This window comes from Pan paniscus, chromosome 2, assembly GCF_029289425.2.
Source record: "Pan paniscus chromosome 2, NHGRI_mPanPan1-v2.0_pri, whole genome shotgun sequence".
In the NCBI taxonomy this organism is placed as follows: domain Eukaryota; kingdom Metazoa; phylum Chordata; class Mammalia; order Primates; family Hominidae; genus Pan; species Pan paniscus.
In genome coordinates, this window is record NC_085926.1 from 173,459,591 (window position 1) to 173,473,184 (window position 13,594).

General features: G+C 34.4%; 1 protein-coding gene across 1 annotated transcript in view; it reads left to right on the forward strand.

The window, feature by feature from the left end:
• The window catches only part of NAALADL2 (N-acetylated alpha-linked acidic dipeptidase like 2), a 1,375,347-nt gene that overhangs the window by 1,135,842 nt on the left and 225,911 nt on the right, over nt 1-13,594 (forward strand). Inside the window, exon 14 of the mRNA XM_063602605.1 lies at nt 2,892-3,038. Within this exon, the coding sequence (XP_063458675.1) occupies nt 2,892-3,038 (147 nt within the window). The remainder of the gene's footprint in view (nt 1-2,891; nt 3,039-13,594) is intronic.

Below are 13,594 nucleotides of genomic sequence, written 5' to 3' on the forward strand. Positions count from 1 at the left end.
TTTTCTGTTGAGAAAAAAATTTTGATCTAAGGAGCATGGCTGAGCATGGGTGGATGTTAAGAGTTAACATATGTAAAACAAAATTAATGCCAAATCTATATTTTCATTTATGTTGAGTAGGATGCTTTTGCTGTCTTGAAAAGACATACATGTTACTTCATTAAAGAGAAAGTAGGTCATTTAAAAATGATTTTTACTTTCATCAGTCAGGCATCTGGAGAAAGTAAAGACCAGATCTTATCATATCCTCATTAATGACATAAAATGGTGCAACAATCTCGATTTCACAAATTCAAATACCTCTGGCCCTATTCAGTAAATCTGAATGAGTAGAGCAGGCTCAATGTGAGACACTAGTGATGGATGTTAATAAATGTCTTGCCTGCCTCAGGCATTCAAATTCAACTTAAAAACAAAGAACAGCAACAAAAACCTAGCTAAACAAATACCTCCAGAGGTGCTCGGGATTTATAACATGATATAAAATAATTTGTTTTTCATGTTCTAGTGCTTAAGACTAGCTCTTCTTTGGGACTATTCAAGACCCTCTCTAAACTGTCCCAGCTTAATATAAAATCCCCAGGAGTCTTAAGCCAGAGGAATGTGTCAGAAAGTGAAAAAGGATTACCCCCACTTTCAAAAAATTCAGCTTTGAAAAGAAGCAAATTGGTGGTGGGGGGTGGGGGTCACCATAAAAAGGATTAAGTTGCTACTGATTAGACTGTGTGGTAAAAACATTCTTTTTCTATTTCCAAAGTGGTTAATCAGCCAAAATAGTTGTAAACACATTAAGCAGAAACACTGCCTTGTCTGTAAACTGAAACCCTGACTTGCTTGTAAAGGTTCATACTGGCTTTCCATTTTAATTGATGTTTAACTTTGTTGCAAAGATCTTTCCATTAGGTCTTCAAAGAAACTAGATAGTTATTAAAACATTATTATATGTTTATAACATCCAGCACTGTGGTTGAAAAAAGTTGGAATAACTTATTTTCTTAATATTACACCACATATTTTCAAGTCTTTTGATAAATATTAGCAAAAGACAATGTGATCTGAAAAGGAAAAGTGGGGAGCTTTATTTTCTATTAAAAACAACCATCTGTAGACTAGGGAGGCACAGCTTTTAATATAAGTGAAAGTGTATTTTCTGAAGAACAAAGGGAGGGTCTAGCTTAAATAGGGAAAACTCCCCACTCAGTTCTCAATCAGGCCCGTTTATGCAAATGAAGGATTCCAACGTGTTTAGTTCTGATTGGTCAAAATAGTAGAGTACTGATCGGGTGTTTTCTATGCCCCCAGAACTCTCTGTCGAACTTTTGACTGGTTGTTTTCTATGCCCCAAACGAGAACTCTGTGTCAAACTTTTCTTTCAAAGGGCTGGTGAGGGGCGGTTTCCAGCTCCAGTTTCTCTTGTGTCTGGTTACAGGAACTGTTCTGGCTCAGGGTGTAAAGCAAACGTTTGTGGAGCTGCTTTTTCCAAGAATGGAAAAAGCTTTTTCTCACTCTAGCAAGTCCACTTGCTTCTGTTTTTAAATTTCATCGTCCCTGTTAACCACAGGGACGCCTACCTCCCCTGTAAAGCTTGGGTCTGATTTTATAGTTTTATTTTATATAGATTATATTTAAAAGTATTTTTGAAATTATGTCACGCCAGAGAAGCATGAGAGGTTGAAAAGTTGATGTCTCGATTCAAAGGCAAACATGGATTGAGTACATACTTTATGCGCTTGTTATGACACTTGATGTTCTTATACTTATTGCCTCATTTTCTCACAACTGTCCGGGAGATTGGTATTCTTCCACGTTTCATAGTTGATGCCACTGCATCTCAGAAATGTTCTAGATTTTTGAGAAATTTATTAAAGAAGACATTTTAATGAATATTAATTATAAAACCCCTTAGTTTGTGTTATTTTCGTAAAGCTGCTGTCATTTGTTTTGCATGCCAGACAACTCTTAGTTTAAGAAATAATAGCCTATATCATCTTATATTCCCCAGAGCTTGAACTTAGCTGTGTGGTTCACTATGGCCCACTGTAGTTGTTGGCATATAATTTTAAAACATCTAGGAATATGCTTTCAGGAAGAAATGAAGAAAGTTTCTTCTCTAGTCTTTTATTTTTGTTTTTATTTATTTATTTGTTATTTATTGAGATGGAGCCTTGCTCCTGTTGCCCAACCTGGAGTGCAATGGTACACTCTCGGCTCACTGCAACCTCTGCCTCCTGGGTTCAAACAAGTCTCCTGCTTCATCCTCCTGAAAAGCTGGAATTACAGGCGCCTGCCACCACGCCTGGCTAATTTTTCTATTTTTAGTAGGGACGAGCTTTCACCATGTTGGCCAGGCTGGTCTCAAACTGCTGACCTCAGGTGACCCGCCTGCCTCAGCCTCCCAAAGTGCTGGGATTACAGGGGTGAGCCACCACGCCCGGCCTCTTCTCTAGTTTTTAATAGACATTTTAAGAAGAACAGAATTATACCCTACAAAGCATTCTTTAAGTTTATGGGAAACCTTAATTAAAAAAAACAAAATGCTACACCTTTTTAGAGACTCAACATTCTTTTTTAAATATCGTCAGAGTCATCAGAGTTCAAATTCAGCTTATGATAAATGCTTTTGAAGCAACAACAGCAAGCAAAGCTTGAATTCTGGCCAATGCTAGTTATGCTTCAGTGAGCGTCAGAATCAAAGAGGAGAGTTACAATGCAGATTCCTGGGCTCTACCACCCATTAGGTAGGCCAGTGTGGGGCCTAAGCATTTGCATTTTTAACAATCTCCAGGGTGACATTGATGCTGCTGATCTGTGGACCATGTTTTGAGTAGCACTGATCTAGGGATGACCTGGGAAGCATAGTATGTGTTAACAATTTAAATTATGTTTTTCAGAAAAATAATTTCAACTGTACCAGAAGAGCCCAGTGCCCAGAAACCAATATCAGTTCTATACAGATACAAGGTGATGCTGATTATTTCATCAACCATCTTGGAGTTCCCATCGTGCAGTTTGCTTACGAGGACATCAAAACATTAGAGGTGATTGTTCCTAAAAAATGCAAAACACACACACACAATATAGTAGACCTGCAGAATTTGATTTTATCCTGGCTATTCAATTTTCATATCAAATAGGTCACTATAGAAAAGCGGCTTCATTTAGAGAGTTATTCTTGCTTTTTCAAAGGCTTTGTAATAGTATTTGAAAACATCAGCTCTTTTCAATAGTGTTGAATTCAATTTAAAAAGATTTATACTGTCACTCACATTTTCACACGGTGCTCTGCAACGAGAAATTTGCAGTAGTTGGATTAACATCAAAACATAATTGTAATCTTCGGTATTCACAGAAACAGATGACATGTGCAATAGATTCTCCTCTCCTTGCCCAAAGGCAAATGCACTTCATGGTCTGTATGTTAATGTGAGTCTTGTGGATTAGCTACCCAAAGTTTGTCAATAGTTTGCCTGCTTAAAAAAGATAGTACTTTTTTTGTGAAGATGGAAGCATTTTTTTCCAAAGAATATCACAAAAGCATGATTCACCTTAATTAAGTCTCTGTTCATCCATCTTTTGGACTTCAATCCTTCTAATCTTTCTCAGAATTGTGTCTCAGGAAACTGCTTCTCTGTGGATCTAAACCTGTTGGGACATTTTACCTTCATTTACAAATTATTTATGCATTATTCGGAGCTATTTGAAAGCCTCTAGAATGGCTTACTTGAGGTAATTATTACATTAACAAAATAATGGCTGGAAAGTACGGTAAAATCTGCCTTGCTCTTCAAATATAAATGTTCCTCAGAAGGGGTGCTTAAATTATGTTTGTATAGGCTCAACTTTAGATATGCAATATCTTAATTTTTAATAGCATTGAGTAATATTTGGCTTTATGTTTCTCTGCAACCACACAGAAAATATTTTAATTCTTACTTATTATATGTCTAATTCATCTTGGTTTAGTTTTAAGCCAAGAATTTAGAGAGAATAGTATAGCCTTTGGAATGAGATGGAAGCCCTGACTCTGACACTTACTCGACAAATTATTTAACATCTTTCAAAATGATTTTACAAATGAAGTACTTTGGTATATTTAGGGAATCTACAGAGCTGTGGTGAGGATTAAATGAGACTATGCATGTAGAGGGTTTAGCTAACCTTGAGCAGATAATAAGTCCCCATTATTGCAGTTATTATTGTCTGATTGTAAGTACAACATATTAATGGGGTAATTTCTAAACTTTTTAGATAGGAACACATCAGTAGAAGGGAGGAGTTTGTTAATTGTTGAAGAAAACACATTTATCAGGCTGAAGAGGTGGAATTTGATGAGGATCAGCTGGAGGATCTGAGGTGTTAATAGGGAGAAGATTTTGAAACAGGGACCAGTGAAATTCTAAGAAGAACTGTATTATCCTAAGGCTAAAGTCTATCTAACAGAACTGGCTTAGTCTGAAGGATCCAATCGTTTTCAAATTATACCCAGAATATCTAACTCCCACCATCAAAATCATTTGTATTATTTATCTCCAAAAAAGGAATTAAAATGGAGTCCCCTATGCTTTATAATAAATGACCTTGTTGATATTGCTTTAGTGGAAGAATTTTTAAAATGGATTTATCCCTTACAAAATGTGAATGCTCGAGATGAAATAATTTTTTTGGACTCTCTGAGGAACAGAATAACCTTTGCTTTCTGTGTTAACCTATAATAGATGTTGGTATACAGCTATTAAGAGGAATTTTAAATATTAAAAAAAGGCCTTACCCATGATGCAAAAAATATTTATCCTATATCAATTAGTAAAGCAGGTAAGGAAATTAGAGCTTTTTTTATGAAGTCACAGTTACAAATATATACGGAAAATAGATTGGTGGATTTGGAATTAGGAGGCCTGAAATTTTAAATCGCTTCATGTTAATGGTCCATTTACATTGGTTTCTGGGCTTCTGCTTTTTTTAAAAAATCCGTATCTTATTCAAAACAAAATAAGAATAGGTGCAACGGTTCATGCCTGTAGTCCCAGCACTTTAGGAAGCTGAGACGGGCAGATTGCTTGAGCCCAGGAGTTTGATACCTGGGCAACACGGTGAAATCTTATTTCTACACAATAATACAAAAATTGGCTGGCCGTGTTTGCAGGTGCCTATAGTCCCAGCTACTGGGGGTGGTGGGGAGGGCTGTGATGGGAGGATCGCTTGAGCCCTGGAGGGGGAGGTGGCACTGAGCCAAGATCACACCACTGCACTCCAGCCTGGGTGACAGAGTGAGACACTATCTCAAAACAACAACAACAACAAAAGAAGCCCATAATATCTACCACTTATTGCTTATTTACCACTTATTGAGTACTTGCCATGCTAAGTATTTTATACCCCTTATATCATTTATTATTTAAAACATCACTATAAATTAGCTTTTATTATTAACTCTGTTCATGCTGAGAATGAAATGGAATTTAAAAGCTAGTAGCTTATCCAAGGTCATAAAGATAATAAATGGCCAAGACAGATGTTGATCTAAGATATGTTTGACAGTAAGCCTATGTTCTCAACTATTATACTAAAGACTGCAAATTGGAAGCCCAAGGGCAAGAGATAGTCTATCAATATATTTTGTTTGACCTATAAGTTACTGAAAAATTGAATTTCTGGAAATATTGTGTACTTTTTCACCACGGAAACAATCAACTAAATGGGCACTGCTCACTAGCCTGCCATGTTGTTTGTCCAAGAGGGCAGTTAAGAAGAATATTTTCTTCAACACCTGTTTCTATCAAAGATTAGGAGATGAATACTCCACTAAGGGTCAAATGTTTCACCAGACTTGTGTCACTTATAGTATCTGTGTGGCCCCTGTAGGGACTGAGCTCATTATCTCTGCACTCACTTTAGTAAGAGTTAAAGTGAAAAATTTTATAGCTGCTTCCACTTTCAAAGGGTGTTTTCTAAGAGAGTTAATTTTATTATTATATCCATGGTTTTGAAGAAATCACCTATTTGACATTTATTTGGGTGATTATAATGCAAACCTTAGAATTACTATCTATCTATCTATCTATCATCTATCTATCTATCATCTAGTGAGATTGATCATGGATCTATTATATTCAATTTCAACAAGTGAATTATGATAATACGTGAAAAACTGAACTGTAGGAAAATAAACTAGTGCAATAGAGGCCAATTTTTATGGACATGTCAATAAAACATGATATTTTGTAATATCTATCCCCAATATTTCAAGCTATTCCACATTCCCACCAATGGCTTTTACCTGTAGTTTCTCTGGATGCAAATACATTGCATAAAATTGCTTAAAACACCTTTGATCTTTAGCTTTTCTTGGCCTCTATACTCTAATTTTCCAATAATTAACTTTTGCAAATGCATTGCAATCTATGGATTTGCCAAATGTTAGAATGATTCCTTCTCATAAAATAGTGCCCTGTTAATTGAAACATCTCCAGTTGTAAGCTTCATTTAAATAAGGTTTTAGATTTATAAACACCATTGCATCTGTTGGGAGAAGCATTCTGTACAGATTAAATACAATGCAGAGATTGTCAAAAAGGAAAAGACAGGTGCTTTCTGATTAAGAGTGCAATATTTATGGCAGTCTGGTGGTCCAATGCACATTTCCTCTGTCACTTAACAGCTGTTTTACATTTTTGTTTCAATCAGTATTTTTATTCTCTACAGGGCATGCCAGAGGGTCTATCTTTCTTGGTATATCAAAAGATCAATCCATGCCCTAGCAAGCTTCATATCATAAATTGAAGCTCTGATTCCTCACTCTGTTTAACCTTATATTTTTCGCTGTTCTGTTTGAAACATTCTATTTTAAACCCAATTTACCTCTATAATAGAGCATTTAACATTTAAATAATAATGAGATAAAAGAGTATTATAGCTTTTATATAGCAGGAGTCATGGCATAATTGTTTCAATATCATTTAATAACCCAGGCACAGAAATTCAAGTACTGTAGGTATTTTGAAACTCTTACTAAATTTTTTTAAAGATAGATAACTTTGATACCAATTCTAACTTTTAAAGCAATATACAGCAGTATGTAATTATGCCTCTGTGTGTGTGTGTGTGTGTGTGTGTGTGAATTTTAACATTGAGGTAATGCTATGAGATAAAAGTAATAAAAGTAGTTCATTTGTGCAAATATAATACAGATACAGTTTGACAATACACATATACACATGTTGGAACAGTGTAACTCATAGTTTACCTGCTGATTTTTCATGTTTTATTTTAAGTAGAAGAATTTGTTACTTTCATTACATTTCAGTCTTTCATTACATTTTCTATTTGGAACTGAGTCATAATCAATGTTAGGTAAACAGAAATAGTTCCAAAGTCCTTTAAAAGTTCTTGATTTCAGGAAACAAAATGGTTACATTTAACTGTGTATACGTTCTACTGATGTTTTGCAGTATCTGATGAAATCTGTTTCATGTGGGTAACTACAAAACTTATATAAAGTCACTTAAGAATGAAATTTTACCTTTTCTACTTCAAAGTGTGCCAATTGCAAACAAGATGAAAAGGGGTTCATTGGTGTTCTCTCTAGATCATTATCTTTCTTTGTAACTTATTTTTTAAAAAATTTCTTACAATATGGTATTTAGACATATGTTATTATTATTTTCAGATCAGACTTTCTTCATTTAGTGCTGGGGTTCTCACATATTTTGGTCTAAAAATCCATTTACCCTCAAAAGTACCAAAGATTCCTCAAAACAGAGTTTTGATTATGTGGTAATATCTACACAGTAGAAACTAGAAGTGAGAAAAATGCATAATATTTATTTTAAAATTATTTCATAGTATCAATAACTAAATTAGTATTACATTACTATAATTATTAGCAATATAAATAAATCTAATACAAACTAATGAAAATAACTTATTTTATTAAAAAATATTAACCAAGACAAAAATATAAATGAGAAGAGTGATGTTATCTTACAGTTTCAAAAATCTCTTTAAAAATGGCTGAATAGGCCGGGCGCGATGGCTCATGCCTGTCATCTCTGCCCTTTGTGAGGCTGAGGCGGGCGGATCACCGGAGGTCAGGAGATCGAGACCAAACTGAAGAACATGGTGAAACCCCATCTCTACTAAAAATACAAAAATTAGCTGGGCGTGGTGGCAAGTGCCTGTAATCCCAGCTACTCAGGAGGCTGAGACAGAAGAATCAATTGAATCCTGTAGGCGAAGGTTGCAGTGAGCCGAGATGGCGCCACTGCACTCCAGCCTGGGGGACAGCGTGAGACTCTGTCTCTAAATAAATAAATAAATAAAGCCTGAATACAAGACAATTGGATTTTCATACCTGTTCCTGCATTATCTTTTGTAATATGTTGTTTTATTGTAAAAGTATGAAGAAAAATCTGCTCCAATATTTTATTCATATAATGACAAGTATTTTTCTTTGGAGCTACATTGAAACTTAATGAGTATTAGTTTCCTAAAGGTTAATATCAATGTGGAATCTTAATCCATCTTAATAAACTTTTTGTACTCCACACACTTGTGAATGCAGAGTGAAAATGAGAGTGAAAAGGGCATATAATTTTACTAGCATTATAAAAATAGTTTTGATCTCCTGATCCCTGAAGGTCTCTGGCCCACGCTTAGAGGAATGCTTATTTGAGGAAATGGACTTGGTTAGACCAGTCTACTTTATTTTTTGTAATGTCTGACAAGGCATTCAACTACATCTTATTCAAAGATTTGAGCTGTGATTCTATATAAAACTGTGTATCTTTTCTGGGCATCTTTGAGTATTGCTATCCCATTCACCTGACAAACAGCATGAAGTAGAGAATAAAACACTCTCATAAACTGTGGCTCTACAAAGAATTATGCTTCTTAAAGGCATTTCTTTAGAAGAGAAGGTTAAACCCCAATCAACAAATCAACAGTTATAGAGCAGACTTGAAAACCTTGATTGTACAGTATATGAAATGCCTGTCACAAAGGAAGGCTGTTAAAATTACTGTATACTTCCAAGAGTCTGAGGAATAAACACAAGAAGTTGAAATATGAGACAAATACTAAAAAAAAAAAAAAAAGAATGGAGAATGAAGATACACTTAAAACACAAATGGATAATTTAAAAGATCTACTTCAAATTGCCTAATATTTTGAAATGGCTGCAAGGAGGACAGCTTTCCCTTAGCAGTTGTCCTTGCTTAGAAATCTAAATAAGAATATTTATTCTAAATGACTATATCATTGGATCAAAATATATAGCCTACACACTATATTTTAATTCTAATGCTGTTTTCAGTGATTATCTTGTGATCATCTTTGTTATGATGAAAGGAGTTTTCTAATAAAGGCTTTTTAAAAATAATTTCAATAATACTACTTGCAGGTAGGTTAATGATAAACCATGTTATAAAATTGACAACAGTCAAGTTAAGAATATAGGACAACTTTAACATATTTTATTAACTGTTAACAGATATTTGTTATTTAGCCAGCAGTTATTAAGCACTTGCTGTGATCCAGGCACTGTGTTAGAAATACAAAGATGAATAAAACATGCCCCTCTTTCTCTCAAAGTGGTCACAGTCTAGATTCAAACTCAGTCGTATAAACAATTAAATAAAGTAAGTACAATAGAAGTTCTCATCATTGACTTCCATTTAACCAACACGCAGAACTAATTGACAATTTCCACTCCTTTAAAACGTAATGGCCAATGTTCAAAAATTTCTGAAGCTCCTCACAGTAAGACCCTTTCTGGAGTTTTGCGGACTTTTATTCTCTCGGGTTCAGTGATATGCTTGCCTGGAGTCAACTACATTCTCAAATCTATACAGATGCTACTCGACTTACAATGGGGTTACAACCCAATAAACCCACCATATGTTGACAATTTCCTGTCTAAAATACATTTAATACACCTAACCTACCAAACATGTTACCTTAGCCTAGCCTATACTCAGAACTCTTTCGGTACAGCAGTCAATAAATTACATGATATATTCAACAGCTTATTATAACATAGACTTTGTGATACATTGTTGATCCCAGCATCAAGAGAGTATCATGTTGCATATCACTAGCCCATAAAAAAGACCAAAATTCAAAATTTGAAGTATGGTTCCTACTGAATGTTTATCACTTTCACATCATCATAAAGTGGAAAAATTGTGAAGTCAAGCCATCATAAGTTGGAGACTGTCTGCATATGCCCTTTGCAAATGCAATTGTATCTCATGATTAGACAATTTAATTGTTACATAAGCTTGTGAATCATGAATATGAAAGAAAAGCTTTTAAGAAACCTATATTTGTGACAATCTGAAAGGATGAGCTGCAAATAAAAAGTCTGATGTGTGGGGAACCAGGCAACTATCAAAGACTGGAGGAAATTGATAGTAATCTGGATGCATTCTGAAATCAGTTTACTTCATGAGTGTTTTTAAAAGTTTTAAACAAAAGGCAGTAATGCAGATAATGTATAGGTCAAGAAAGAAATAATAGAATTTTATTCAACAAGACAATGTTCAGAGAAAAAGCCTTGGCTTTACTTCAAAATATTGGCCAATAAATGTGCACTCACAGGTTTTTAATTAAAATACAAAGTTTTACTTAATTTGGTTTCTTTTTAAAAAACTGATTATTTATATGAACTAGCTTCTAATTAATTAACCTGTCAACCAGTAGGACAAATCATATTTGCCAAGAGGACAGTAAAATGATAAAGGCAAGGTAGAGCAAGGAAAATTATATTGAACAAACACTTATATAATGTTTGTGTCAGGCATTGTTCTGTTCTAAGTCTTTTATACATGTTAACTCACTTAATTATTACAGTTATAAAGTTGTAACTAGCACCAGTGAGGAAGGTACTGTTGTCACTACTTTTTTTTTTTTTTTTTTTCTGCGACGGAGTCTGGCTCTGTCACCCAGGCTAGAGTGCATTGGTGTGATCTCAGCTCACTGCAACCTCCACCTCCCAGGTTCAAGCGATTCTCCTGCCTCAGCCTCCCGAGTAACTGAGATTACAGGCATGCACCACCATGCCCAGCTGATTTTTGTATTTTTAGTAGAGATGGGGTATCACCATGTTGCCAGGCCAGTCTCGAACTCCTGACCTCAGATCATCCAACCACCTTGTCCTCCCAAAGTGCTGGGATTACAGGTGTGAGCTACCACGCCCGCCCTACTGTTATCAGTTTTATTAAAGATGAGGAAACTGAGCACAAAGCAGTTAAGAAAACTGGCCAAGGTCACCCATCTATTCAATGATAGAATCAAGATTCCAACCTAACATTCTATCACCAGATTTCTGGACTCTTTTCTCTACTTTTATGCTGTTTCTCAAGGTTTTCTAGATAAAATGATGTATAGTCATGTGTCTCTAATGATGGAAATATGTTCTGAGAAATGTCATTAGGTGATTTTGTTGTGTAAACATCATGGAGTGTACTTACACAAAACTAGATGGTATAGCCTCCTAGACACCTAGGCTATATGGCGTAGCCTATTCATCCTAGGCCACAAACCTGCACAGCATGATACTGTAGACTGTACTGAATACTAGAGACAATTATAATACAATGGTATTTGTGAATCTAAACATATAAAAAGTGCAGTAAAGTACAATATAAAAGTTAAAAAGCAGTACACATGTATAGGGCACTTATTATGAATGGAGCTTTCAGGACTGGAAGTTTCTCTGGGTGAATGAGTAAGTGGTGAGTGAATGTGAAGGCCTAGGACATTTCTGTGCACTATTAAAGACTTAATAAACACTATACACATAGGCTACACTAAATTTATTTTAAAAATCTTTCTTTAGTAATAAATAACCTTAGTTTACTGTAATTTTTTACTTTGTAAACTTTTTTAACTTTTTGACCCTTTTGTAATAACATTTAGCTTAAAACCCAACATATTATACAGCTGTAGAAAAATATTTTCTTGCTTGCTATCCTTATTCTATAAGCTTTTTTCTATTTTTATAAATTATTTATTTATTTACTTTTAAAACATTTTTTTGTTAAAAACTAAGGCACAGACACACACACTAACCGAGGCCTCCACAGCATTAGGATCTTCAAGACCTCATTAGGCAACAGGAACTTTTCAGTATCATTGTACTCTTATGGGACTACCATAGCATATGCCATCCATCATTGACCAACATGTTATGCAGGACGTGACTGGATTTCTAAAACACCTTTTATCTTCCGCTAGATTCATGGTGCAGTATAATGCAACAGTGCTTAATTCTTATTTTTCTAGTTTTCTATACAAAGGTCCTAAATGTTTTAGCTTTGGCCATTCTCAACGTTAAGCAATAGCTATAAATGGGTAATATTTCTTAGCTGAATTGAAAATAAACTGATAATTTATAAATACTGACAAGAACTAATGTTAATGTTTCCTTATAGTAGTTTGTTTATTGTTTTACAAAACAGAGCCTATAACTAGATTCTATGCATCCAAAAGTTTACATTTCCAAAAAATATAAGTGGAATGAATTAAGGGCATTATAGGAAAAATATGATAAAATCAACCTACTCTAAACATGAGTATTTAGTTTCCTAAATTAAAAAAAAATAAAGATATGATGACGATTTTCCTTGTCTCTTCATCCCTTGGTAATTGTCCATGTAATGTAAAGGTGAGTTGCTTTTATGTTGCATTTGTTCTATCCCTTGTTTCCTAATTTTATTTCCAAGTTGATTTTGGAATATGAGGAGATGAACAAGTTCATGTCTTCTAATTTCCATGACAATGCCACATTTCTTTTGAGTAGAATATTTTTAGATTTAAAAATTTAGATGATTTTTTAAAAATTTAAGATTAAAATGTTAAGAACAGGTTTGATACCCATGTGCTCTAACAATAAACTCCAGTAGGAAATGACTCATCTGGAGCTCAAATAGCTGTGGATGATGACTATGGCCATGAATGAATTTCCACGCCCTATTCTTGAATCTCCACAACTTAATCTTATTTTATTTACGTCGGGAATGGCAGGTTTCTGTGCCTATTTCACAGCTTGTATACACAGAAACTTATCTTGTTTTTATTTTTTAAATAAGCAAATGTTTCTGTACAGACTACAAAGAAAGACACAGTAGCCTTGAAGTCTCATAAATGTTAAAAAATAAAAAAAATAGATTGAGGTCAACGCTACTTGGCTTATAAAGATCACTACTGCTTCTTCATGAAAGTTTTGGCTTTTACATTAGTCTCAAGAGGGCTACAGTTGTCTTCAGTCTCCTTTCATGCTGTTTCTGTTCCTGTGACTTTAAATGGATGGAAATAATGCTGAAGAGAACAAAGTATTTACCAGTATTTTGATTTCTACAGTCTCTTCTCAATAGGTATAGCCTTGAAATTATTCGTGTCTAATATTCTGTTACAAGTGAAGAACATTTTAATTCTAAATAGTGCAATGTTTATGTAGTACTGAAAGTGGACAAAGGTGAGAAAAAATAAACACTACCTTTATGTACAAGGTGATTTTTAGTTTCCTAAACCAGTACTTTGTTGCTTTATTTTTATTCATGATGATTCTTATGAGAGCATTAGAAATTTTACATAT